Consider the following 27,499-nt stretch of genomic DNA (forward strand, 5'->3'; position numbering starts at 1 on the left):
CGCCACCAGGGAAGTCCTTTTTTTTTTTTTTTTTTTTTTTTTTGTCTCAAAATTATATGCCAGCTTCTCTAAAGGTCATCCTTTGGCTGGTATGTTAAATATGTGCATGCTATATGAAGGATATTTTGCTTTCATGGCATGCCTCAATATGAATGAATCATTAAAGGGCATAACACTTCCCCCTTCTGTGCACACTAAGTCTCTGGTGGATTTCCTTTTCATTCCTTAATTTCTAAACCATATCTCTTCAGAACTAAGTATTGAGATTTTAAGGGGGATAGTCATCACATTAAGCTCTCTGGCCAGCCTGAGCTCTTTCATCTTAAGCCTTTTAGTTCTCCCTTTGGTCCTCAATCTAGTTATTCTCTACTGTTGCTGGCACAAGTCTGGTTTTCTGCTTTTTATTCATTTGTGAACTCCCCCACCCCCCTACCCCAACCCATGCAAACATCAGATTTTCCTTTGCTGCTGTACTTACCTTCCCCACTTTTTTTTTTTTTCCTTCCCCACTTTTGACCCAGAAAACACAAATATTTTTTCTGTGTATGGTACAAGAGGCATTCACCTTCATACATCCCAGCTTTCAATGTTAAGTTTCTCTGATAATCATAAGACGGAATTGTTCCCAAAATTGAAACTTTTGACACTGGGGCATTCCCTGGTGGTCCAGTGGTTAGGCCTCCACGCTTTCACTGCAGGGGGTGCGGGGTTGATCCCTGGTCTGAGATCCTGCATGTGGTGCGGTGCGAACAAAAGAAAAAAAAAAACTTTTTTCTTCAGCAACTGGGAAAATACTTCAAGATATTTGTTCTCTTCCTTTTGCTGTTCTCTTCTAGTGCAGAATGGCTTTCTGTGATGGTGATTCTTTTCTCTTTATTATCGTATTATCCTTATTTGAGGTTTTTAGTTATTTTTAAAGTGTCTCTAAGGTAATAGTCATCATGTGATAAAGTGAAAAACTCAGTGTGAGGGGAAAATGGTGGTATTACATTGAAAAGTATAGTTTTTACACTTCTATTTTAACAATAGATCTTCCTCTTTTGAAGCAGTACTCTCATTTAATAGAAATATTAATATATCTTGGGGGAGGGGTAAAGACTTCTCTATATGTCAGTCCAGATGTATGCATATAAAATATATTCTGGGACTTCCCTGGTGGCACAGTGGTTAAAATCTGCCTGCCAATGCAGGGGACACGGGTTTGATCCCTGGTCCCAGAAGATCCCACATGCTACGGAGCAGCTAAGCCTGTGTGCCACAACTACGGAGCCTGCACTCTACAGACCCCGAGCCGCAACTACTGAAGCATGTGCACTCTAGGGCCCGTGTGCCGCAACTACTGAGCCCGTGTGCTGCAGCTGCGGAAGGCTGCACTCCTAGAGCCTGTGCTCCACAACAAGAGAAGCCACTGCAATGAGGAGCCTGTGTACCGCAACGAAGAGTAGCCCCTGCTCAACACGACTAGAGAAAGCCCGCAGACAGCAATGAAGACCCAAAGCAGGCAATACATACGCGCGCGCGCACACACACACACGCACACACACACGCACACACACACACACACGTATGTATGTGTGTATGTACGTACTGGGACTTGCCTGGTGGCATACCGGATAAGACTCTGTACTCCCAACGCAGGGGGCCTGGGTTCGATCCCTGGTCAGGGAACTAAATCCCACATGCATGCCACAACTAAGAATTTGCATGCCACAAGTAAGGAGCTCACACGCTGCAACTGTGGAGCTCGCGAGTCGCAACTAAGGAGCCTGCCTACTGCAACTAAGACGTGGTGTAACCAAATAAATAAATAAATATTAAAAGAAATATTTTAACAAATTCAATAAAGACTTTAAAAATGGTCCCCATCCAAAAGGAATTTAAAAATATATATATATTCTGATAGATCGCAAACTAACAATTTCAAACAACCATGCCTGATAACTAATAATTGGTCTAGAGAGATTTTTACTGAGGTGATTTTTATCATTTCAACAAGGTGAAATTTTTTTTTTTTTTGCGGTACGCGGGCCTCTCACTGTTGTGGCCTCTCCCGTTGCGGAGCACAGGCTCTGGACGAGCAGGCTCAGGGGCCATGGCTCACAGGCCCAGCCGCTCCGCGGCACGTGGGATCTTCCCGGACCAGGGCTCGAACCGGTGTCCCCCGCATTGGCAGGCGGAGTCTTAACCACCGTGCCACCACAGAAGCCCCAACAAGGTGAATTTTATAGAGAGTTTTACAATTTACAGAGGTACCTTGGTTTTTTCCCCCTGGCTTTTCCCATGATAGTTCTGTATCACCCCTGAGATTAACTTTGCATTCTTTCCATTTGACATAATGATTTGGGAAGCTTGCCTTCATGCAAGCCAGAAATAAATTTATTGTCTTAAGTTTCTTCTCATGTTGGGTCTTTGGAGGAGTTTCTTATCAACAGTCCCTAGTTAACTGAAGATTTTATCAATACTATCATCATCATGTCTGTCATCTGGATTACTTTTCATTGAGAAGGGGGGACTACAGAGTTTGGGACAGAGCTACTTAGTTTATCTTCATCGTGTGTGTGTGAGAAAATACACATAACAAAATTTACCACGTTGATCATTTTTTTTAAACAGTGATATATATTTTTAAAAAATTATTTATTTGGCTGCGCTCGATGTTGGTTGCGTTATGCGGGATCTTTGTTGCGGCATGTGAGATCTAGTTCCCTGACTAGGGATCAAACCCTGGTCCCCTGCGTTGGGAGCTCAGAGTCTTAACCACTGGACCACCAGGGAAGTCCCACCACGATCATTTTATAGTGTATAGTTCAGTGGTGTTAAATACATTCACATTTTTGTGAAGCCGTTACCATCCATCCCCATGATTCTTTCCATCTTGTAAAACTGAAACTGTATCCATTAAACAGTAACTTCCCATTGTTCCCTTAGCCCCTGGAAACTAACATTATACTTTCTTTATGACTAATTTAAGTATCTCATATAAGTGGAATCATGCAATATTTGTGTTTTTGTGACTGGTTTCTTTCACTTAGTATAATGTCCTTAAGGTTCATCTATGTTGTAGCATATTGCAGAATTTCCTTTTTAATATTCCATTGCATGTATATATCTACCTTTTGCTTATCTCTTCACCCGTCAATGGGCACTTGGTTGCGTCCATGTTGTAGCTATCATGAATAATGCTGCTATGAAAATATCCAGATACATCTGTTCAGGATCCTGCTTTCAGTTCTTTTTGGTATATACTCAGAAGTGGAATTGCTGGGTCATATGGTAATTCTGTTTTCAGAATTTTTCGAGGAACTACCATACTGGTTTGCGCAGCAAATGTACCATTTTACATGCCCACCAACAGGGCATGGGGTCCAATTTCTCCACATTCTTGCCAACGCCTGTTTTCTGGTTTCTTGATAGTGGCCATCCTAATGGGTGTGAAGTGGTAGAATATCTTAGTCTTTTATGTAAAGGAAAGAGCTAGATTTTTTTCCCCTTGATTGTCTTGCTCTAAATGCACCCTAGGAGGCTCTTGATTGGGAATCAAATCTGGTTATTATTTAAAATGGCGCTTTTGTATCCTCTGTTATAGATTGCTTTGATGGGCTTATTTCCTACCCTCTCTTTTTTTTTTTTTTTTTTTTTAAACATCAACCAGCCACTTTTCCATGTAGTAAAAGACAAGTTATAACCCTTCACATTCTTTGTGCGTTTTCTTGATAATCTATAGTAGATGAATTGGTAAGCCTTCTAGACTACAGTATACCCAGTTCTCAGAATATCCCCAAATGCCTTGACTTTTGTATTATGAAAGAGTTTTGGTCTTCTTTAGTCATTTCATGTACAGAATTCAAGATCAGATCATATAATACTGCATACTTCATAAGTCCCTAAGATGCCATAGTCTTGTTAATTTGGGTATATTATTTGAATGTACTATAGGCATTTAGCTAAAGTTTGATAACATAGGACACCTACACTAAATTCCCCTTTATGTATTTAATGAACAGAATTCAGACCTTCAGGATGATTCTTTGGGTCGTAGAAACTTCTTTACGGACAGATATAGCTAAATTTTCTACAAAATAAAATGGGCTGCAGAAAAAGGGCCTATTGAAATTACTGAGAAGGGACTATAGAATCTCTTGTTCTATCTTGGGGGGAATCCTTAAATAGGTTTCATTTATCTGTGATATAGTCAGGCCCACCAGAATATATTTCTCAATCTCTGTTAACATAGTTCAGTTTACATTCTTCATTCTTTGATCAAATATTTGTGTGCCATTTATAGCATTAGATACTGTGCTTTTCTGGGGATAAGAGAGATAAAGACACAGTTAATGCCCTTTTAGGACGGTAGTATTTGATGGGAAGAAAAACACTGATCTTCAACACAGAGAAAGAAGTATGAACATGGGTTGGAGAGTACAGTAAGGCTTTGCAGAATAAGAACTTGATCCAGAGGGATGAATAGTTTCCTAGACAAAGAGGAAAGGTCATGGGTCAACTGATCAATCTTTACATAAAGCAAACCCAAGACCTCTCCAGAACCTTGAGTGACAGAACCTTTTTAAGGCAGTGGTTTGATTCTGTGGCCCTTTTCTGTCCTTGGGGTGTTTGCCGTTAGTGTTTTTGGACTTAAGAATTTGTTTCTATGAGCACACTACTTGGAAAGTTAGTCGAATGTGGTGGTTAAGAGGGAGCTCAGGCACTTAAGTTAGATTGTCTGGGTTCGAATTCTGGTTTTACCACTTAATAGCTGTGTGACTTTAGGCAAGTTACTTTTTCAGTTTTTTGTCTTTTAAGTAAGAATTATGTGTTCTGACAGCCGGCAGACATTTTTTTCCATGTTCAGAGAAATTATGGTTATGACCCTGTATACTTTGGTAGGAGGTACATGAGTCCTATCATCCAGTACAAAGTCTGCTTGTTTTCCTGTGACTGATTCTGAACAGTTTTCTTCCATCCTGAGTCTGGCTCTTACTAGAAACTGTAGGGTCCCCCTTTAGATTTTGTACTCTGTCTTTATAAAATTAAGACTATTGGACCTCAGCAGAGACCTGTTTTACCATCTGGCAGGGACAGTCTTGGGAGAATCAAGTTTACTGGGATGTTGTTTACTGTTAGTGACATTGGAGCATCTGCTCTCTACTAGGCACTGGCAGTTAAGGTTGTTTTTTGTTTGTTTGTTTTTGTTTTTTGTGGTACGCGGGCCTCTAACCGCTGTGGCCTCTCCCGTTGTGGAGCACAGGCTCCAGACGTGCAGGCCCAGCGGCCATGGCTCACGGGCCCAGCCACTCCACAGCATGTGGGATCCTCCCGGACCGGGGCACGAACCCGTGTCCCCTGCATCGGCAGGTGGACTCCCAACCACTGCGCCACCAGGGAAGCCCAAGGTTTTTGAAGATAATGTTCTGGGAGGTTAACTTGTAGGTGGAAGAAGATGTAAGCAGGAATAAACCATATTTTAATGTATTAAACGTGTATGTGTGTTGTCATTGAAATCATTTATCTTACATCTATTCTTATAAAAGCAAATGAAAGGATCCCCATACAGATGAATTTAAATAAATGTTCAAATCTGAGATAATATGATTAAATCAAAGCATGACTGTGGAGTCAGAGTGCCTGTTGTAGTCCACTGAATTTGTGATTTTGAGCAAGTTTCACCCCCACAGTTTTTAGTTTCCTTTTATAAAATGGGGATAATACTGGTACCTACTTGAAAGGTCTGTTCAGATTCAGTGCATTCAGATTCAGTGTCTGTTCCGGTGCAAAGCATTTGGAACAGTGCCTACCATGAGGTGTTTTATTTGTGAATGCGTTTATCGAAGGAATGTGTAAATAGTTCAGAGAGCAAAAACCAAGAACCAAAGCTAAATTAAAGTTGGGGTGCAAAACATGTGACTCTCCTGGCAGGATAGTCAATAACAAAAAAAGCAAGTTGGTTTAATGTAATGGATGTCTAACTAGGCTATTATCACTCATTGAAGGAGAAATGACCTGGAATGAAACAAGCTTAGTATTTGGTTAAAATGTCCGTTGAGTTGTGAGGATTATATGTTTCAGAGTTTCTGTAACAGTGGTGATTTTCAGTCAGCTACCCGTTGTCCCCAGACTGTCAAGAGTCCCAGAAATTATATTTTATTGCCCAAAACTCATGTACCAAACTGTGCATCCACAAGTAGTGATTTGACCATGAGTTGCAGTTATCTGGTTCATAAATTGTGATCATATCTGCTGCAGATAGATTTGACAGTCTTCCGCCATCTGAGAAATGCTGAGATCGCATTGATAAAATAGTTGCTGCAATAATGATTTCATGAAATACTAGTGTTTGAGAACGTTATGTGAATGTAACTGGTGTTAGTCCTCTGCTGATGGAGGTTTTAAGGGTGTGGCTAGTCTAGAGTTTTGGATAAATTAGGGTTTTCACATACTTTTGGGGTATATTATAGTTAGGATTGTGTTTCTGTTGCTGGTGTTAAAAAAAGGATAAGGATGACACCAGTGTTATGGGAATTTCTTTATAGTCATAATTTGTGCAAATTGGTACAAAGCACTGGTTATAGAACTTTTAGCTCTTTTCTCTTCGCTTCATGCTACTACTATCCTTTAATCTAGTTCCTTCAGGAGTGAAGAAATTTCTGAAGATAAAGGGCTATGAGGAGTAGTTTGGCTTTTAAAAGTAACTACTACAACTCTGTAATAAAAAGGCGGATAACTCAAAAATTGTCATAACATCTGAATGGTATTTTCCAGAGAGCATATACAAATGGCCAGTTAGCATATGAAAAGATGCTCAACATCATTAGCCATCAAGGAAATGCGAATCAAAATCAGAGATACCACTTCACGCCCACTAGGATGACTATTAAAAAAAAAAAAGGGAAACGAATGTTGGTGAGAGTATGGAGGAATTAGAATCCTCCTCTGTTGCTGGTGGAATGTAAAAATGGTGCAGCCCCTGTTAAAAAGTTCAGCAGTTCCTTCCTCAGAAAGTTATCATATGACCCCACAGTTCCACTCCTTAAGTATATATTCAAGAGATTTGAATGCATACTTACATGAATGTTCATAGCAGCATTTTTCATAATAGCCAAAAAGTGGAAAGTCAACTCAAATGTCCATTAACTGATGAACGGATAAGTAAAATGTGGTATATACCTGTATACATTCAGTAAATGAAGTATCGATAGATGCTGCACTAGGGCTGAACCTTGAAACATGCTAAGTGAAAGAAGCCAGTTACAGAAGACAACATACTATATAGTTCCATTTATATGAAGTGTCCAAATAGGTAAATCCATAGAGATGGAAAGTGGATTGGTAGTTGCCTAGGGCTGAGGGATTTGGGGGTAAATGGGGAATGACTGCTAATGGGTATGGAGCTTTTCTTTTTCAAATGATGAAAAATGTTCTAAAATCGATTATAATAATGGTTGTGCAAATTCTGTGAATATACTAACAACCATTGAATTGTCTGCTTTAAATAGGTGATTTGTATGTGAATTATAGATCAGTAAAGCTGTTATTTAATAATAACAGATAACTGCTACTTTTGTATTTGTATTGTATCACAGTCTTTTGTGCATTGTTTTGTGGCTTTTTCAACGAAGGGAATTGTATACTTAATTGAAGCTGGGATAGTAGAATATCATTGAGTACTTAAAATATATTTCTCCCCTCACGTTGTAAAACTATTATATGATCACTGTTGAAAATTTCTAGAGCAGAGAAAAATGAAAAAAATCTGTCATCTGGAATAGTACCCAGAGACATACCATTGTTAAATTTTTAGTGGTATTAGATATTTGGGTTAAGTTTTTCCATATATAATGTTGCAGAGCTCTACAGTTTAAAAGAATTATGGTCTTTTTTTGGTGTAGCTAGGTTACTTTTTAAATTGCTTTGTTGTTGGAACAACTTAGATGAATTACTGGTTCACTTCTGAGGCATGTTTAATTTGTTGTTAGTTTTTGAGAACTAGTATGGCAGTGAGCTTGAAATGATACCCTCTTTACTCCACTGCCACTAAATTTAGCCTTTTTTTCATGGCTGTGGTTAAAAAAAAAATGGATGTTTCAAATGAATGTGCTCAGACTCCCACAGATGGTCTTATATATGCATTAATATTTGTTTTTTTAATGCTTCAGATTGCATTTAAAAATTCAGCTGTATTGAGGTAAAATTTATAATACATTACTTATACACATAAAATTCATTGTGTTTTAAAAAAATAATTTATTTTTGGCTGAGTTGGGTCTTTGTTGCCGCGTGTGGGCTTTCTCTAGTTGCGGCGAGTGGAGCCTACTCTTCCGTTGCGGTGCGCAGGCTTCTCAAATTGCGGTGGCTTCTCTTGTTGCGGAGCACAGGCTCTAGGTGCATGGGCTTCAGTAGTTGTGGCTCATGGTCTCTAGAGCGCAGGCTCCGTAGTTGTGGTGTGCGGGCTTAGTTGTTCCACGGCATGTGGGATGTTCTTGGACCAGGGCTCGAACCCGCGTCCCCTGCATTGGCAGGCGGATTCTTAACCACTGCGCCACCAGGGAAGTCCCAAATGCATTGTTTTGATAAATGTATTCAGTTGTGTAACCACGACGGTAGAACAATTCTTTTACCCCCCAAATTTCCCTTGTACTCCTTTGCTCACAAGTCTCTCACTTCACCCCCATATCTTGATAACCACTTACTTGCTTTCTGCCTTTATAGTTTTGCATTTTCTATAATTTGATTTAAATGGAATCATAGTCCTTTTTGGTCTGGCTTTTTTCCTTTTTTTTTTTTTTAAAAAAAATGTCTTTATGGGAGTATAGTTGCTTTACAATGTTGTGTTAGTTTCTGTTGTACAACAAAGTGAATCAGCTATAAGTATACATATATCCCCATAACCCCTCCCTCTTGAGCCTCCGTCCCTGGTCTGGCTTTTTTCAATTAGCGTCATGTTTTTTTGAAATTCATCCATGTTGTTAGTTGTATCAGTAGTTCATTCTTTTTTATTCTTGAGTAGTATTCCATTGTATGGATGGACATTTGGGTTGTTTTCACCTTTGGCTATTATGAATAAAGTTGCTGTGTACATGTATGTAAAAAAGTCTTTGTGAAGATATATATTCGTATCTCTTGGGTAATACCTAGGAGTGGGCTTGCTTAGTCTTACAGTGTTGAACTCTGTAAGAAACTACTGAATCGTTTTCTAAAGATCATACCATCTTAATATTTCTGTTTAACTTCTGTTTTAAAAAAATATTTATTTGTCTGGGTCAGGTCTTGGTTGCAGAACACGGGATCTTCATTGCGGCACACAGGATCTTTCATTGTGGCGCGTGGGCTCTTCGTTGCGGCTCTTTAGTTGTGGTGCACGGGCTCCAGAGTGCGTGGGCTCAGTAGTTGTGGCATGTAGTCTCTAGTTGTGGCTTGCAGGCTCAGTAGTTGCGGCACGCAGGCTCAGTAGTTGTGGCACTCGGGCTTAGTTGCCCCCGCAGCATGTGGGATCTTAGTTCCCCGACTAGGGGCTGAACTCAAGTCCCCTGCATTGGAAGGTGGATTCTTCTTTTCCAGTACGCAGGCCTCTCTCTGTTGTGGCCTCTCCTGTTGAGGAGCACAGGCTCCGGACGCGCAGGCTCAGCGGCCATGGCTCACGGGCCCAGCCGCTCGGCGGCATGTGGGATCTTCCCGGACCGGGGCACGAGCCCGCGTCCCCTGCATCGGCAGGCAGACTCTCAACCACTGCGCCACCAGGGAAGCCCCCTGGAAGGTGGATTCTTAACCACTGTACCACCAGGGAACTCCCCCCACTATGTAACTTCTTGATATTCCTGAAAGGATAATTTTTGGAAACATCATTTCCTGGGATTACACGTAATTTATCATATCATTAAGCAGTGTTTCATAAAGTTAGCATCTGCATCGTACTTTAAGGTATGCTTATGCTTAGAATGTATGCTAAGGGTGCTTGTTAAAACGCAGAGGTTTGGGTCTCATCACCAAAAATTCTGACGGGGCTTCCCTGGTGGTGCAGTGGTTGAGAGTCCGCCTGCCGATGCAGGGGACACGGGTTCGTGCCCCGGTCCGGGAAGATCCCGCATGCCGTGGAGCGACTGGGCCCGTGAGCCATGGCTGCTGAGCCTGTGCATCCGGAGCCTGTGCTCCGCAACGGGAGAGGCTACGACAGTGAGAGGCCCGCCTACCGCAAAAAAAACAAAACAAAACAAAAAAACAAAACAAAAATTCTGACGCATTAAAAGTTGGGAGAGCCACATGCTAATATGGCATTTAGTCTTTTCTAAAAGCATAGTTTTCATTAATATATTTATTCAGTTAGTATTTATTGGGCTGTTTTTGGCTCTTCCTTTGCATTCACGTGCATTTTATTAACTTTTTTTTCCCTATACTTGCGAACTCCCAAGGTTTATCTGGGCCCCTTTCTTTGCTCGCCACCTAGTGGTGACAAATGAGAACCATACAAAACTTTGCTGATGAATGAATTCATAGGAGGTGGACAGTGCCCTTCTAAAGGAGGAAGGATTGCAAATACCCAAAGATAAGTTTGTGTTTATGACTAACCAAATGCTCAGTATATGTTTGCTATATGAATGAATTCCCTCTTCTCCAGTGACTACTTTTTGGGGAAGTTCAATTTATTTGTATTTAATTGGGGAATAATTTATTTGAGAGAAAATGCATTTTAGAGCCTGTAAATTTAAAACTTTTGTTTTAAACTGCCAGCTGAATTATTTTTACTGGGTAATGTATAGGTGTGTGCTCCTAGTTCTCTTAATATGGGAGAGATGCCTCCAAGCCATGCTGGATTATACTCGATACTATATGAAGTCATTTTGGTTCCATACAGTTTATATTCTAGATCCTGTTTTTTTCTGGGCTCTTAATTTACTTTATCTTTTACATGGTTTTCGTTTTTTACTCATACTAGTTTTGATGATTGTGAAGTTATTTTGTTAAAAAATTTGTTTTTTTGTTTTACATTAGCTTGACAGCAAAAAGATCTACTGTGATAGGGTTGTTTCAACAAAACATAGTTTGTACGGTCTCATTTTACTTTTCACTTATAGAAATGGTGGAATCAATGAAGAAAGTAGCAGGGATGGATGTGGAGTTGACAGTTGAAGAAAGAAACCTCCTATCTGTTGCATATAAAAATGTGATTGGAGCTAGAAGAGCTTCCTGGAGAATAATCAGCAGCATTGAACAGAAAGAAGAAAACAAGGGAGGAGAAGACAAACTAAAAATGATTCGGGAATATCGGCAAATGGTGAGATTGTCATATCCTAGACAAGTTTAAAGAATGATGTCTTAGGTGGTGGACTGTTTAGGTCATAGCCTAGTACACACATTGTTGTATACCTGTGTAATGTATATTTTACATTTTAATGGATTTACATCTTTCACTAACCTGGATTGGGAATTACAGGCTATACAGTATTTCAGGACAGAGGAGAACTTCTTTTCCTTGGAAGCTGCAGAGAGTAGTGTTGAGCACCACACAAGTAAAGAACTAATTTAATGTTTGTTTTTATTGTGGTAACTACAAAATACTTCATTGAATGACTTGAAATTACCATTCAGGACAATTTAACAAATATTTGTGTGCCTCTTATGTGCCACACCAGTTGCTAGGTGTTATGTGCAAAGTTGAGACAGTTACAGTTAATATCTTTATGGAAGATCAGTCTAGTCATTGTTTTTTTAATAGATTAGAAAGTATCAGAGGGCATTGGACATTATTTCACAAAGTTATTGTTTCATATATTACATGTGGGTATATACGGATATGTAATGTTTTTATTGTGGGTTTTGGTCAAAAAAGTTTGATCTAGTGCAGTGGTTCTCAACCAGAGGTGACTTTACTCCTCAGAGGACATTTGGCAATGTCTAGAGACATTTTTCAGTGTCAGAACTTGACAGTTTTGCTGGTATTTTAGTGGGTAGAAATGGGGATACTGCTGAGCGTCCTGTTACGCATAGAATAGCCCCCCACTGTTGAGAAACTGATTCTAGTGGAACTGATTCTAAACACACTCTTAAGAGTACAGTGAGGGAAATAACAGAAGCAGTCACAAAGTTAGCATGGGGAGTAGTAAATTTGGTAGGGGGAGGGAAAAGGGAAACATTTACTGACTAACACAGGGAGATATTTGTAATATATATAATTGTGCAAGATACTGTATTTAATCTTTAAATGACCATGTAAAGGGTAGGTATTACTCCAGTTCATAGATGGGAAAACAGGTGTTCTGAGTGATTAACATACCTCGGGTTACAGAGAAGGTGGTTAGCTGGTACCAGTGTGACCATTACTTTCAGATATGTTGAAAAAAGAATATGGATTGTCGGTAGACAAGTTTGGTGTCTCAGAGGGATGAGGCAATGAGAAAGTGCTAAAGAGGTAAGTCTGTGAACTAGATTGTGGGATTTGGGATAAGTAGGAAAGGAAGCAGGAAGCAAAGAGAGGAACTGATAAATTGGGAGAAGATGAAAGAGTCAAGAGGCTGGAATTTAAGACTTCTAGGATAGAACAGCACAGTTAGGAGTATGGACAAGTGAAGGTCATGGAGTTGAGATGAAGGAACTGTGTTGAAAGGAACATAATACCTTGGTGTGTGATACCTGGAATTGGAGAGGTAAGCTGTAGATACTCAGTGAATGTGGGTGAAGAGCCTGCGGAGATCTACTGATAACAGAAATTGAGAAATTAAAACATAGTGGATGAGCTTCCAAGGAGGAAGGGTTTGGAGTATTAGGAGAGCAGTCATACTGAGTCAGTGAGGAGTTAAGAGATTCAGAAATCATCCTTCTCTTAGAGCAGTCTGTCTTTACTTGGAAAGCCATAAAGAAGATAGTTCATTAAGGAGAGAGCTGGTTTTACTTAGGATCAGAACGAGATTATAGGAGAAGAGAGAGTGGGTGAATTATTTACAGTGGGAAGGAGGAGGTTCCAGAGGGCATGAAATGAATTTGGAAAGGTTGAACGATGTCACTGTAGTAATAGAAAATGGAAAGCAGACTGTGTATATATGTTTAGGAGTAGTGTACGTTTTTGGCAGATAAACGAATTGGGACGAGTGGCAATGTTTCCTTTAGTTTACAGATTTTTGGTGTTGTAACTGGCTATGGATCTACCACTCAGGTGGTTGGCTGTTGAGCATAGTAGTGGTTAGAAATGTGAGCCTTGGAAGCAGAATACCTTGGTTTGAATTTTTATTCCATCCCTTACAAACTGTGGCTCTAATCATGCAGCCTTACCTGGGTTCAAGTTCTCACTCTGCCTCTAAGATCTTTAAGTTAGTGATCTTTGGACAAATATAGTAATCTTTGTTTTCCCATTAAGTGGAGACAATAGTTGCCACCTCATTAAAGAAGCTACTTAATATAAATGTGCTGCACTTAGTACGTAGTAATCACTGTTAGTTCTGTAGCTGAACTGTGAGGTTTTTTTAAAGCACTTAAGTAATGGCACTTAGGAAGAAAGACATTCCGTAAACCGGAGACAGCTTTTCTCTGCTTTTGTATCAAGAGAGGGAAGGGGGGTTTGGAGAGGGGTATGCATGTTCTCTTCTCCAAAACCAGAGATAGAATGTGATAATTTATATATAATTTCTTAAACAATTTTTTTGACACTTTTTTCAGGTTGAGACTGAGCTAAAGTTAATCTGTTGTGACATTCTGGATGTACTGGACAAACACCTCATTCCAGCAGCTAACACTGGCGAGTCCAAGGTTTTCTATTATAAAATGTAGGTTCTATACTAGAAGGGAAAATGTCAGATTAAATGTTGACTCTCTTAGAATCATCACTTTTTTTATATAGGTTTACAACATTTTATTTAATGTTGGAAAGATAGGGGAGGAGTGAGTCTCAAGAATTAAATTAATTTTTGAATACTCATTTGCAGATTCACTGCTAAGAAGAATCAATATTACTGCATTTAAGGTGGTCAGACTATTACTGTAAAAATGTACTAGGTTTCGCTTTACCTATTCATATTCATTTGCTTGTGTGGGGCTGCCCCCCTGGCTACAAGCAGTGCATTACACAGTTCAGTCTTAACAATTTATATGGAAGTTTTATTTCATGATTAACAAACTGTTGTGCCATTCTTTGGAACCAGTTTTTATATTTAATTCTCATCTATCAAGTGATAAATTTGTTGATTTTTGAGCCTTTTCAGTTAATTTCTCTAGGATTTTGCTTATATTTGGCAATGTGAAATCTCTGAGGAGGAAAACTAAATAGATGAGTCAGTCATTCCTGAAAGAGACTTTTTGAAATTATTGAAGTATACCTGTTTCATATTTTTGTCACATACGTGATCTTATGTAATACAGAAAATTTTTAACAACTTATTTAAAAAGCATTATTCCTAATTCTGTTTTGTTTTTGTTTTTGTTTTGTTTTAGGAAAGGGGACTACCACAGGTATCTGGCTGAATTTGCCACAGGAAATGACAGGAAGGAAGCTGCGGAGAACAGCCTAGTGGCTTATAAAGCTGCTAGTGATATTGCAATGACAGAACTTCCACCAACACATCCCATTCGCTTAGGTCTTGCTCTCAATTTTTCTGTATTCTACTATGAAATTCTTAATTCCCCTGACCGTGCCTGCAGGTAGGTCATGAAAGAGAACAAACGCTCTCACTATGAAAGTAAAAAAGGTTACAAAGGAGAATAGCTACTTGTTTTTTGTCTTGTTCCTTGGGACTGCCTTTGTTGGCTTGGCCCTGTAATAAAGAATTATTCTGGCTTTTAATGCAGCTGTTTTGGATGATATAAAGACAGACCTATCTCATTTCACTAGGATAGCAGTTAGGATAATTATGTTGATAGGGAAAAATTTGATTGGTAGATTGAAAAGAATCTTGTTACAGAGTAAGAGGAAGGAATGAAGAATAGAATCTTGTTACAGAGTAAGAGGAAGGAATGAGGAATTTTCATAATAGAATTATCTTCATTTCTGTGTATTAGCTTTCAGTCTTTATAGCATGTATTTAATATAGTTATGCTCTTAGTATACATGTCATTTTGTATTTTCTATCATAAAATTTGGCATCCTATTGATGTATGTAAAAGTACTCCCCCATTTATACTTCAGATTGTTCCCAGTTTTTGATACACATATAAATTTAAGGAATATCTTTATGTACATAGCTTTTTACTTTTTAAATATACATAACATGAAGGTTTAGCATTGTTTTTTTAAAAAAATTTATCTATTTATTGGCTGCATTGGGTCTTCGTTGCGGTGCGTGGGCTTCTCGTTGCGGTGGCTTCTTTTATTGTGGAGCACGGGCTCTAGGCGCGTGGGCTTCAGTAGTTGTGGCTTGCGGGCTCTAGAGCGCAGGCTCAGTAGTTGTAGCACACGGGCTTAGTTGCTCCGCGGCATGTGGGATCTTTCCCGGACCAGGGCTCGAACCCCTGTCCCCTGCATTGGCAGGCGGATTCTTAACCACTGCGCCATCAGGGAAGCCCTAGCATTTTTTTTTTTGTTGTTTTGTTTTTGTTTTTTTTTTTTTGGTGGTACGCGGGCCTCTCACTGCTGTGGCCTCTCCCGCCGCGGAGCACAGGCTCCGGACGCGCAGGCTCAGCGGCCATGGCTCACAGGCCCAGCCGCTCCGCGGCATGTGGGATCTTCCCAAACCGGGGCGCGAACCCGTGTCCCCTGCATCGGCAGGCGGACTCTCAACCACTGCGCCACCAGGGAAGCCCGCATTTTGTTTTTAAATGTGCAGTTCAGTGGCATTAAGTACACCCACAATATTGTCTGTCACCACTATTTCTAAAACTTTTTCATCACCTGAAACAAACTAATCACTAAACAATAACTCCATATTTCCCTCTGCCCCAGTCCCTGGTAATCTCTACTTTCTGTCTTTATGAGTTTGCCTATTTTAGATACCTCATATAGTAGGAATAATGTATTTGTTCTTTGTGACTTCAGTGTTCTTGAGTATGTAGGAATCAGATATTCCATGAAAGGAGAGATTTTCCTGATGTAAGGTGGATTCATTTGAATGCAAATAAATATTAATTTATCTAAAAACATTCTAAATGTTGCTAGTCGAGTTTGTCCAAACAGGTAATATGTCTTAACTAATAAGCTGTAGCTGTTTAGCTGATAGTACTGGTTGAATCTTTCATTGCCATTCTCCAGGCTAGCTGTCCCACACGTAGCTTCAACTTAGTCCTTTGCATGCTTTTGCTTTAATCTGAAGTGTGCCATTTGTGCTCTTTTCCTACCCATTAATTAGTTCAAATATGACTTCCCCATTTGCTCCTCCTCTTGGTTCCCTAAAGTACTTTCTCCAGGATAGCACTTCATCCTCCTTTTATAGTAGTTATTTATGTGTCAGTCTCTCTATTCTTTGTTTTTAAAAGTTCATTGTGGACCCAGGTTATGTCTCTCTTTCCTCTTTTCTTTTCCCCACCCGTGTCCATCGTCACTTGGTGTACATAGTACACAGTACTCAATAAGTGAATGTGAATTTTGTTTCATTTTAACTGTAGTAATTGGGTTATATGATCACATTTTTGTGAGTTCTAGATTGCCTATTTTTTCTTCCTTGCTCCATTGACATTAAATTCTGTTGGATTAAATTGTGAGATACTGTCCCAGAATTTTCTCTTTTTGCATTAAAACTTTGTTAAATAAGTGAACTATTGACTAGAATTTGGAAATACCTTAAATATGCATGTATTTTGGTGGTGGATTAGAATGGGATTTGGTCTGCTTGTCGAAAGCATAGTCATAAGTGGAACTCCAAAAGTTCCACTAGTTCCAAAGTTGCTGGATTACAAAATTAAAAAGGGAGTTAATAGGAAGTTAATTTTCATCAGTTACATCTGCTTTTCCTTTATTTCAGTGCCTAAACCCAAGCATTCAGTGTCGCTATTACTGTGTGATAACTGAAGAAAAGACTGAAATTTAACTTATGTCATTTCCAATTGTGGTTTTGGATGTTTTTAGTTTATTTTTGTAATACATTTATGTAAACACTTGTAGGTTGGCAAAAGCAGCTTTTGATGATGCAATTGCAGAACTGGATACGCTGAGTGAAGAAAGCTATAAGGACTCTACGCTTATCATGCAGTTGTTACGTGATAATCTGACACTATGGACTTCAGACATGCAGGGTGATGGTAAGGAGACTGAAGTTAAAGTGTTGTCTCTTTCAGTTGTTGGATCTGTTTACTCTTAGAAGTTGGGATTTCTTTACATTAAGCTACAATTTAGACTCAACAGCCTATCCTCCATACTATCAAATTTTGATTACTGCCTTTACTGGAAATGATAGCAGAGTACGGTCTTCCATTTTGGTCTGTAAGATGATAAAATAAAAGACCTGTTTGGGAAAGGGGATCGTTTGTTAATATTCAGAGATTTAAAGTTTTGCCTCTGATACTGTTTGCTAAACTTAGTTTACCTCTTCTCTCACACTGTGTTTTGAAAGATGGAGGGAGAGGAAGCAGTTCATATTATCATTCCTCAGATTCAATTTTAGGGGGTCTAAGGTTAATTGTATTTGATTGTCATGATCACTGCTTTGGTTGAGTGATAATCCTCAGGTAAAAACTAGATGGTTAGGGGAAAGGGTAAGCTTTGACAAAGTGAGAGAGTGGCATGGACATATATACACTACCAAATGTAACCGAGCTAGTGGGAAGCAGCCGCATAGCACAGGGAGATCAGCTCGGTGCTTTGTGACCACCTAGAGCGTTGGGATAGGGAGGGTGGGAGGGAGGGAGACGCAAGAGGGAAGAGATATGGGAACATATGTATATGTATAACTGATTCACTTTGTTATAAAGCAGAAACTAACACACCATTGTAAAGCAATTATACTTCAGTAAAGATGTTAAAATAAAAAAAAAAACAAAACCCAGATGGTTATAAGTAGCTATTTATGAAGCATCTTTTCTGTGTGGAAATCTTTTATCTAAAAAAAGAACTAGTATACCTCTGTAGTCTACACAACAAATGGCATGTCCTGCCCATAGGTCTTTATTTAAGAGGTCTGGTGTAGTGTATTGTTTTCTAGCGTTGCAGTTGTAAATAGTTACTAGAATATTTTATAAAATTTGATCTTGTGATGGGCGGTGGGGTGGGGTGGGTACTTAATGTTTCTTCCAGACGTAAAAGGCCAAATTTGTCACATTTCTTGATTTTAAAGGATATTTTATTCTGCCCATTTCTAAAGAGTTGTTTTAATCCATGATACATCATTGGGGGGGGGGGATGGGACAGGGAGATGGACACAAACTAGTGTGGCATGATAATTATGAGAGATTTTGTAACTGGTGGTGGTGATATGGGGAGTGGAAATAAAGTTTCTTGTCACTTTCAGCTACAGATCCTTTAAGAGTGTATTACCCAAACTGAAGCATATGTTGTATTGCTTGAGGCTAGCTGTACTTTCCGTTGGTCAAACCAACATGTTGTACTGTATTTGGAAACATACTTTTTAAAGATGTATTAGAAAATGGGTGTCAGGGCATGTAGGTTGGCAGTGGAAGGATAGAGTCAGATTTTAGAATTATCTTGGGTCATGGTACTGAAGTGAGAATTAGGTGACTCAGCTTCTAAAGTGCACCAGCTTGATGAACTATTTAGAAACTTGACTAGGGTTGGCTTGAGATATGTGGCACATGTGACCTACTTGCACACTTTACCAACAAAGCCAGATGGAGCCACAGATGACTTTTCATTCAACACAGCACTTGAGGGGCAACCAGTACCAGTCTGTGGGACTTAAAACCAATTTAACCATCTCTGAACTAATGACTAAGGTTCCTTCCAGCTTTAAATTCTATTGTATTCTAACAATAACTACTAAGAAGAATGGCCAAATAGCTGTGGACTCTTCACAGTCACCCCCAGCTCAGAGAAGACTAATATCTCTCTGCCTGTTTGAGGGGATAAAAGGAAAGCATGTGGAGAGTTTGGTAAGCGTTATTGACCTATAAGTAAGCTCTATACCCCTTTGACCTCTGGGGATGTTTTTTTGAGGGTGAAAAGTAACAAAAAGAAGGTGACTTTGAAAAGCAATTTTTTTTAGACATTTGATGCCAGCTCTTATAACTAAGTTGCTAGATTACAAAAATAAATAAAGTCTGTATTTTTCATTATCACTTATAACCAAGAATTGACTGAGGGTAGACTGTATATCACTCCATTTTTATACAGAACCAAAGATATGCTTTTTCTTGGTTATTGAGCATTGTTTTATGAAATGGATCATTTAAACAGAGTATCTTTAGATTTCTTATGTTTTCATAGTTGGGAAGGTTCTTTGTACAAAATGTTTTATTACATTTTAGGGTAGATTTCTCTTTAATCCTAAAACACTTAAAAATCTAGTGAAATTCAGTTGCATCAATTTCTTTTCACTTTGTAAATTGACCAATTAATTAAATTCGGTCGAAACAGACTGATTTTCATTTAAGAGGTTTGTCACAAAATATTTGGAATTATGAAGCAGTTTAATGTGAAAAATTCAAGTGGTCTATCTTGAAATTTTAGCAATATTAACAAGCTATCTGAATTTACAAATTGTTGTCGGTACTAGGAAATTATTTGCCAGTTTTGCTAAAAGGTAGAGTATTACATGTTTCATTAAATTGGTTTTGTGATTTAGAATCAATGCTGAATGTAGAAGAATTTTGGTCATGAAATTGGTCAGGATGTTACTTGCATTTATTTTAAGGATTATTTAGATGTTTTTCTCCTTTTTTACTTTAAATATGAAAAATGGTGTCAAAAACCTTTTGAATTGAGGGTTTCTAAAGGAAGAAGTATATGTTGTTCACAAGCCTTTACTTACACATTTATATGTTTTTAACTGCAGAATATGTTAATGTCTGTCTGGGTCTGTTGAAACATAATTCTTTAAAGGGAGCACCACTTTTTCTCATCAAGTGGTTTCAGTCCTTTTCTCTTAACCTGTGGTCAGAGGACTGTTAAATACACAAGTCCATAGAGAGGAAATGTGTTCTCTCTGCCCGTTCCCCTTCTCTCTCCCAAATCTAGAAACTGGGCAAAGAAATATGTATCTGAAGAACATTTTTTGCCCCCCTTCTGTATACCTTTTAAGAGGATATTATTTCATCCACTTAAAAAGGAACAGATTATTTCTTAGAGTGAAGTTCATACAAAGTAGTAAAAAGATCAAAATCTGACTCCCCTAAATCACTGATGTTTTCCTTTGTCCTGCTCTTGGTTTATTTTTCTTGTAATGTTGCTTTCATATGATTGTTCTCCCTCCCTTTCTCCTTGCAATATAGATTCCTAAAGGAAAATCCAACTCTTCCTTTCCTAAAAACTCTACTTTGTAAGTCATTATCATGGCACAGTGAATTCTGCTTTTAGCTTTGGTTCTTCACTAATCATGCCTGCATATCATCATCTTGTCGCTTAAAAAACTGCCTGTTCTACATTCCAGGATGTGAAACCTTCTAAGACATTTATGATCTGCTACCCCTGTCTACCTCTGTTTGGGTGTGACTTATGTGACAGTATTTTTATGCCAAAGTTACTTGGAACTTTTGGCAAATCTAATGGTTGCTTATGAGTAAATTAGAGTGTGCTCTGTTGTTATATGTTAACCATATTTTAGCAGTATATGGCTGTTAAAAATGAGAGTGAACGTTCCTATCATTTCCTCAGTTTGAATACATTATTCTTTGGGGGAACAGTTGGGTGGAACATCATTTCTTCCCTCAGTAAATAGTTACTTTTGTCTTTCCTTGCACGTCTTTTTCTAAATGTGAGTCAAAAATCTTTATGTACATTAAGTACTTTTAGAGTTAAACAATCAATGTCAAATATTTTTATCACAAAAGAAATGTTAAAATGACTGAAACTATCTTTACTTAACCCTTATTGCCATGACAGCATTTATTGTATCAAGGTCTTTAAGACTGTTTAAAAGCATTCCTCACAGTTTTGCTTTATGTCTGTAGGCAGCTGGTCTTAGTGTCATTTGTCCATTCTAATTAAGTAATTTAACAAGCACTATGAATGGATGGGTTGTCTGAACTATCATATTATGATTGTTGGGTTAGTTAAAATTGATTTTTCATATATTTTGATCAAACTAGTAACTACATAGGAATTACAAGTGGTTTGTTAAAGAAGAAGAATGTAACTTTTACCCGTTTATTTTTTGGCAGAAGCCTGCATGCTTCCTTATTATGGCTGACTTAATTAATGCTTATTAATAGGTAGATGATTCTCTGGTAAATAGGCTGGCTTTCTGTTGCATGTCATAGTGCAGTACAAACTCCTCAGGCTAATCATCGTGTTCAAAGGGAAAAGAAAAGTGGCATGAGAGAACTGGTCCAAATGCCCTTCTTTAATAACCTCAGTGGTCTGGTTTACTTTGAGCATGCTGTTTCACTCTGGAGTGAGAAATTGTGATTATGGTTTGGTGTGACTGTCCAGGATACAAAATGTGTAAAATATTCGTTTACAAAAGCAGAATCCTCCCTCTAAAACTTTAGAACTCCTTTGAAGAATTTTACTGCTCAGTTCTCTTATTGAAACATTTCTAATAATGGGGCCTGCAGAAAAATTAGATTTTGCAAAAAATTATAAAGTACTCTTGGTTCTTGAAGAGGTGAGGTTATTGAGAAAGAGTATTTTGACTCAAGATATACATGAAAGCTTGAAAATCATTTTAATAATATGGTTACCTTGGCTGTCTACCTAAGAGCTTTATTAGCATAAAAACACTGACTTTTACTATGCATCAGTTTTTTTTTTCATCCTGTTGATCATTCAGGACCTTGATCCAGCAGCACCTCTTGGCTTAGGCATCTCAGGTGTCAAGGTTAGAAATCCTTTGCCTGTCTGTGTTTAAACCAATTGTAGCAAATATAAGGAGTCTTTATGCTTGGAATGATACCTTTGTGACCACAACAGCCTAGTTTAGTCATTATGAAATAATTAACTGTCATTCTTCTTTGCAGGTGAAGAGCAGAATAAAGAAGCGCTGCAGGATGTGGAAGATGAAAATCAGTGAGACATAAAAGCCAACAAGAGAAACCATCTCTGACCACCCCACACCTTCCCATCCCACCCCTCTTGGAAATTCCCCCATTGTCACTGAGAACCACCAAATCTGACTTTTACATTTGGTCTCAGAATTTAGGTTCCTGCCCTGTTGGTTTTTTTTTTTTTTTTTTTTTTTTTTAAAACAGTTTTCAAAAGTTCTTAAAGGCAAGAGTGAATTTCTGTGGATTTTACTGGTCCCAGTTTTTAGGTTCTTTAAGACACTAACAGGACTGCATAGAGGCTTTTTCAGCATTACTGTATTGTCTCCTGCCAGATGTGGCAAGATCACCATTAGAAATGGAAATTACATTCGAAAGCCATTAGACTTTTAGGTGATGCAAGCATCTAAGAGAAAGGTTAATCACACTATAGGAGGTGTATGTGGTATCACTTTTCTAATTGATTAAATTGAATTTTATATCAGTGTTTAAAATTAATTGGATGTTAGCTTGAGGTGGTTAAAGGTTGTTTGGGGAGTTTGTTGTAATGGTTTTGCTGTAAAAAGTGTTTCAAACTCTGCTGAAATGTTGCTGAAAAGCATGGTGCTGGTAACAGTTCAACAATCCGTGGCTGCTCATTCTTGCCTACTTTACTCTCCCTCTGAAGCAGGTTAGCATTGAAGGTGGTAATGGAAAAGCCTGCATGCGTGTTCAATTCTTTGTTTCTTCTCCTTCCCTCTCCCCCTGGGCCCCGCCCCTCCCCTCCTTCGCTCGCTCAACCTCTTTTGTTCAGTATGTGTAACTTGAAGCTAATTTGTACTACTGGATATCTGACTGGAGCCACAGATACAGAATCTGTATTGTTCTTACTGAAACACAGCATGGATTAACATTAAACTTAAATAAAACAAACCTAAATTAAAAATGCCAAACATCATTGCGCCTCCATCCTTTATCCTTCTAAAATAAAATCTCTAGTCTGAACATATTGATACTGTTTGCCTGAATGTGAAAAAGATCCCATTTATTTTTTTCCTTCCGTAAATCACTTGTCTTTCCCCAAAATGATGTATATTTCTGGGGGGAAAATACTTGTAACCTGGTTGTGAAGAACAAGTATAAGTAGTGCAAGTATCCTGTCTTCTAAACCAGATAACAACACGATGTTTATTTTAATCATTAAAGTTCCAGTGTGTATTTATAATACAAGGTGTAATTGTGGATCATCTAGCATGGAATTTTTGGGGTTGTGCAACCAAAGGCTGAATATGTGAATGTGTCAGAATAATCCTTCTTAGGCTGAGGGAAAAATCCCCCCCGCCCCGATCAGTGACAGGAACAGAGAAGAATGATTAAATTCATTCTCAGTAGTACATGTACACATGGTAAAACAATAGCGTGGTAGTCCCCTTTATTAGAAACAGTGTAAGTAATATCTTCCAGAGATCATATACATCAGTGTATATAGATATTTAGTTAGTATAGATCATTGTCAGGCATTGAGATCTGTCTCATTCAGATGACTGCCTCACATTGATGTACTCGTGATTTTTAGAAAAAAACCAGTTGACTACTTTTGGACATTCAGATTATTTTCAGCCTTGCTATTGTACATGGTGCTGCAGTAAATGCATGTGTATCTGTATGATACATTTCTAGATTTCCTGTGTCAGAAAACATATACTTTTTAATTGGTAAATTCTATCTCCCTCCAAGAATTGTTCCACATTATAGCCCCATCAACAATGTATGAGACTACTAGCTTCACCACACTTGACTTGTTGCTAAATGAGATGTTGACACCAAAAGTATACCTTGGGCTTGAGTTCTTCATAGTAAAGACTTGGGAAATCAGTAGATTAGTGATGTACTTATTAAAATAAGTGTATGTAGAATAAACAGTTTTTGTGAATTGCTTTTTCATCAGATAATTGGAGATGATTGTATATAAATTGTACTCTTTGGAGCTACCTCCAAGAGATAATCAGATTTGTTTTTTTCCAGCAGTAATGTTGCCAAGTGTTGTCTGCTGCATCTCAGTCCAAAACTAGAGGAATTTGTTAAGCTCTATTACAGATTTTTAAAGAAACTGCTAATAGGATTCAGGGTTTTGCAGGCCGCTCCCACACAACTAATGTGTGACTGCCTGGACTTGGAAGAGTTTGAATGAACACATAGGTAATCTTTTTACAAAATAGTCTGGTTTGTGGAGGTGATTCTGCCAAGTTGGGTTGTCACATGAATTTGTTCAGTGAAAGAGTGCCTTAGTTGACTATGTAGACTTCTATTTGTGTTCAGCAAATTCAGGATGCCATGAGCATTTTCAGTGGTGTGGCAGTCTTGGTATGGAGAAAAAAGAACTTGCCATCCAAAGAAACCAATGAAGGCACTTAGGAAGGACAGTGGTGATTAGTACAGGTCTTTAGAAAGATCTCTATCAAAGATTGGAAGAGCGAGTGAAGACTGCAGAAAGGTGACAGCCCTGTGAGGACAGTGTTACTTCCTGTATCTGTTGTCTGGGAGGTGGAGTGTTTTTTTCAGCTCCTGGTTTAGTCATCTGTGAGGATCAGTTGATTTCGATAGAAACTTGAGTTACCATTACAACTTGAATGCAGTTTTGATTTTTTTGGTAATTGCTTTGAAAAAAGTTTTAAACCCAAAGGTTTTCTAAAATGTTAGGAGCAGCAATAAATGGGTTTATACCCATACTTGGGTTCTGTGATGGGTGGCCAGAAAGGAAGATCTCCAAAATTATCTTTTGCTGCTTTCTAGGAAGACAAGAATTTAGGTTAGATCATAGGGCGTGTTGATGGAATAATATAAAACAGTGACTCCTGCTCCAGACGAATGCCACTTGAGAGTTTTACAAAACAAAATCCCATATTAGTTGCTATGCTATTGATCCTAGGACAGTAGAAGAGTGATCATGCTTAAAAAATTGCATAAAGATGAATCTTGATTTGTTTTGAAATTTTTAACAAGTTCACAGGGATCCCTGGTAGAATTCTGGGATGCTTCATTAAAGGAATTGTTTTTCTTTAATTTGGATTTAAAGTTTTATTTTCCCCCTCGAAATTTTTTTAAAAATTGAGGTATAGTTAGTTGATTTGCAATATTAATGAGTTTCAGATGTACAGCAGTTTTTAAAGGTGATTTATAGTTAAAATGTTGTCTATATGTATAGTTTACCTCAATTCCCTACCTGTGTCATGCCCCTCCCCCCTTCCTCTGCCTACTGAAAAGGAATTGTGAGCTTTTAGAGGAAGTGGTGATACTGGATCCAACCCAGATTAGCAAAATTAAATCGTCTAACAAGACATATCTCTCATTTCTTTGAGTTCCTAGACTTGTGTTTGGTATTGACAGCTAACAGCTAACATTGAGTATCAGCTATGTACCAGGCACTGTGCTCATTAGGCAGTGTCTAGCACATAGGTACTCGATAATTAGGTAAGTTTTCCATCTGCTTTTTTAAATAGGAAAACTGGGATGGGAGAAGTTGAGGAACTTGTCCAAAGCCACAAAGCTAGTATTCAAACAGGATTCAGAGTTGGGTTTGTATGACTGAAGAGCCCATTCTCTTAGCCATTAAGCATTCTCTTTCTTTTAGGCTGTTAGTGTTTTATTGAAATATATTTTCCCTACCCTAAAGTGATCATCTAAAAAATATATTTTAACATTTCTGAGATCAGTATATGGTTTACAATTGATACAAGCCTTTTTGAAAAGCTATAGTAGACATTAAGCTGTAGTATAAATTCATATTAGAATTGAGGAAATAGAATATAAATGATAAATATATTTAGGGCTCTTCAGTGTCTGCCGTCTAAAAAGAGGATTACTGCCTAGATTAATTTTTTTGGCAATTTGTTTCTTCATCTGTAGCTTAATTTAGAAATTTAAAAATTAGTGTTTTTTTAACAAGAGCAAATTCTTCCAATTTAAAAGTTTAGCTTGGACAAGTAGAGCCATAATCCAAATAGATAATCAGTGATTATGGATTGTCAAGTTGCTGCAGTGCTGTGACTGAGTTTTCCAGATAACCTAAGTCTTATTGTTCTTAAAAAGTTCCTTGGGTTTTGGACATTTGTTTCTCACATAATTGATGTTAAGAATTGATGTGTACTTGCACAACCCATGCGGTATGAGTCATGTTCGGGAGCTTTCTTCCTCTGTCTAAAGCTATCATTGACCATTTTTTTCAGTTGTGCTGAAAAGTCTTGGAACTCATGCTTCCATCCCATATTGCTTATTTCTGAGTCTTCCACAAAGACCCTTTTCCATTTAGAATTCTGGAGCTATAGGGTTGTGGTAGGGCTTATTTCAGCACCTAAGGCTTCTTTCCCATTAATTAGTGGTACATTTGTAGCGTTAATAGGCCACAGTAACTGCTGAACTCCCTCAGAATTTGCTTTCAGCAGAGTTCAAGTAATAAACGTTTAAAAGCTTTTTTTTTTCACTTAAACTTGTTCGTCATTAAGGATATGTAAGCCAAAAACAAGAGATGCTAATTTTACTTTGTCTAAGATTATAATTATAGTTAGCAGTGATTAGATTTATAGAATACTTTGTTGTGTTGAGGATGTAGAGAATACATAAGACTATTGTTGGTATTTTTTTTAAGTAAAGTTTTTATTCAAATATAAAAAATACATCAAAGGTGTACATCTTAGAATTTTTACAAAGGGAACACCATTTAACCACCACTCATATCAAGAAATAGAACAGGACCAACATCGTACAGCACTCCATGCCCTCTTCATTAATTTACCCCCTTACCCCTACAACTGGAACCAGTATCTTGATATTGCCATTGATTAATTTTGCTTAGTTTTTGAACTTGATGTAAATGGCATATATACATAAATGGCTTGTTTTCTTTTCTTCAACATTAGGTTTGTGGGATTAGTCCGTATTATTGCCTGTAATAAAATAGTGTATTTTTATGGCTATGTAGTATTCTGTTGCATTAGTATACTGTCTTGTTATATGGATGGACATTGGATTATTTTCAATTTTTGGTTGTTACAAATAATGTTGCTGTGGCCATTCTTTTACATGTCTTTTGGTATATACATGTATGAATGTTGCATATATATATCTAAGAATGGAATTGCTGGGTCATAGGGAATACATGTGTTCAGCTTAGTAGATACTGCAAAACAGTTTTCCAAAGTGGTTGTACTGTTTTACAGTCCTACCAGCAGTGTATTAGAATCTCAGTTGCTCTACATCCTCACTAGCATTTGGTGTGGTCACTGTTTTTAGTTGTAGCCTTCTGGTGGGTGTGTAGTGATATCTCATTCTGGATTTAATTTGTGTTTTCCTGATGACTAATGAGACTGAGTACTTTTTAATATGTTTATGGACATTTGGATATCTTTTGCCTGTTTTTCTGTAGGTTGTCATTTTCTTATTGATATGTAGGACATCTTAATATATTTAAGAATAGAGTGTGTCTTTGTAGTTATTACAATTATCTTCTCCCATTCTGTGTCCTGCT

General features: G+C 38.0%; 1 protein-coding gene across 3 annotated transcripts in view; it reads left to right on the top strand.

Annotated features, from left to right (window-relative positions):
- The window catches only part of YWHAE (tyrosine 3-monooxygenase/tryptophan 5-monooxygenase activation protein epsilon), a 45,279-nt gene extending 22,351 nt beyond the window's left edge, over positions 1-22,928 (top strand). The window contains exons 2-7 of one of the 3 annotated variants that reach the window (XM_028497967.2): positions 11,064-11,263; positions 13,639-13,745; positions 14,410-14,616; positions 17,009-17,145; positions 20,287-20,333; positions 21,973-22,928. In XM_028497967.2, coding sequence (XP_028353768.1) covers positions 11,064-11,263; positions 13,639-13,745; positions 14,410-14,616; positions 17,009-17,145; positions 20,287-20,294 — 659 coding nt within the window. In that variant the 3' untranslated portion in view covers positions 20,295-20,333; positions 21,973-22,928. Of the gene's footprint in view, positions 1-11,063; positions 11,264-13,638; positions 13,746-14,409; positions 14,617-17,008; positions 17,146-20,286; positions 20,336-21,972 lie in introns of those variants that run through there. The other 2 variants (XM_028497968.2, XM_007123551.4) reach the window with 2 other exon arrangements.
- Positions 22,929-27,499: the final 4,571 nt, after the last annotated feature.

Source organism: Physeter macrocephalus, chromosome 14, assembly GCF_002837175.3.
Source record: "Physeter macrocephalus isolate SW-GA chromosome 14, ASM283717v5, whole genome shotgun sequence".
Lineage (NCBI taxonomy): Eukaryota > Metazoa > Chordata > Mammalia > Artiodactyla > Physeteridae > Physeter > Physeter macrocephalus.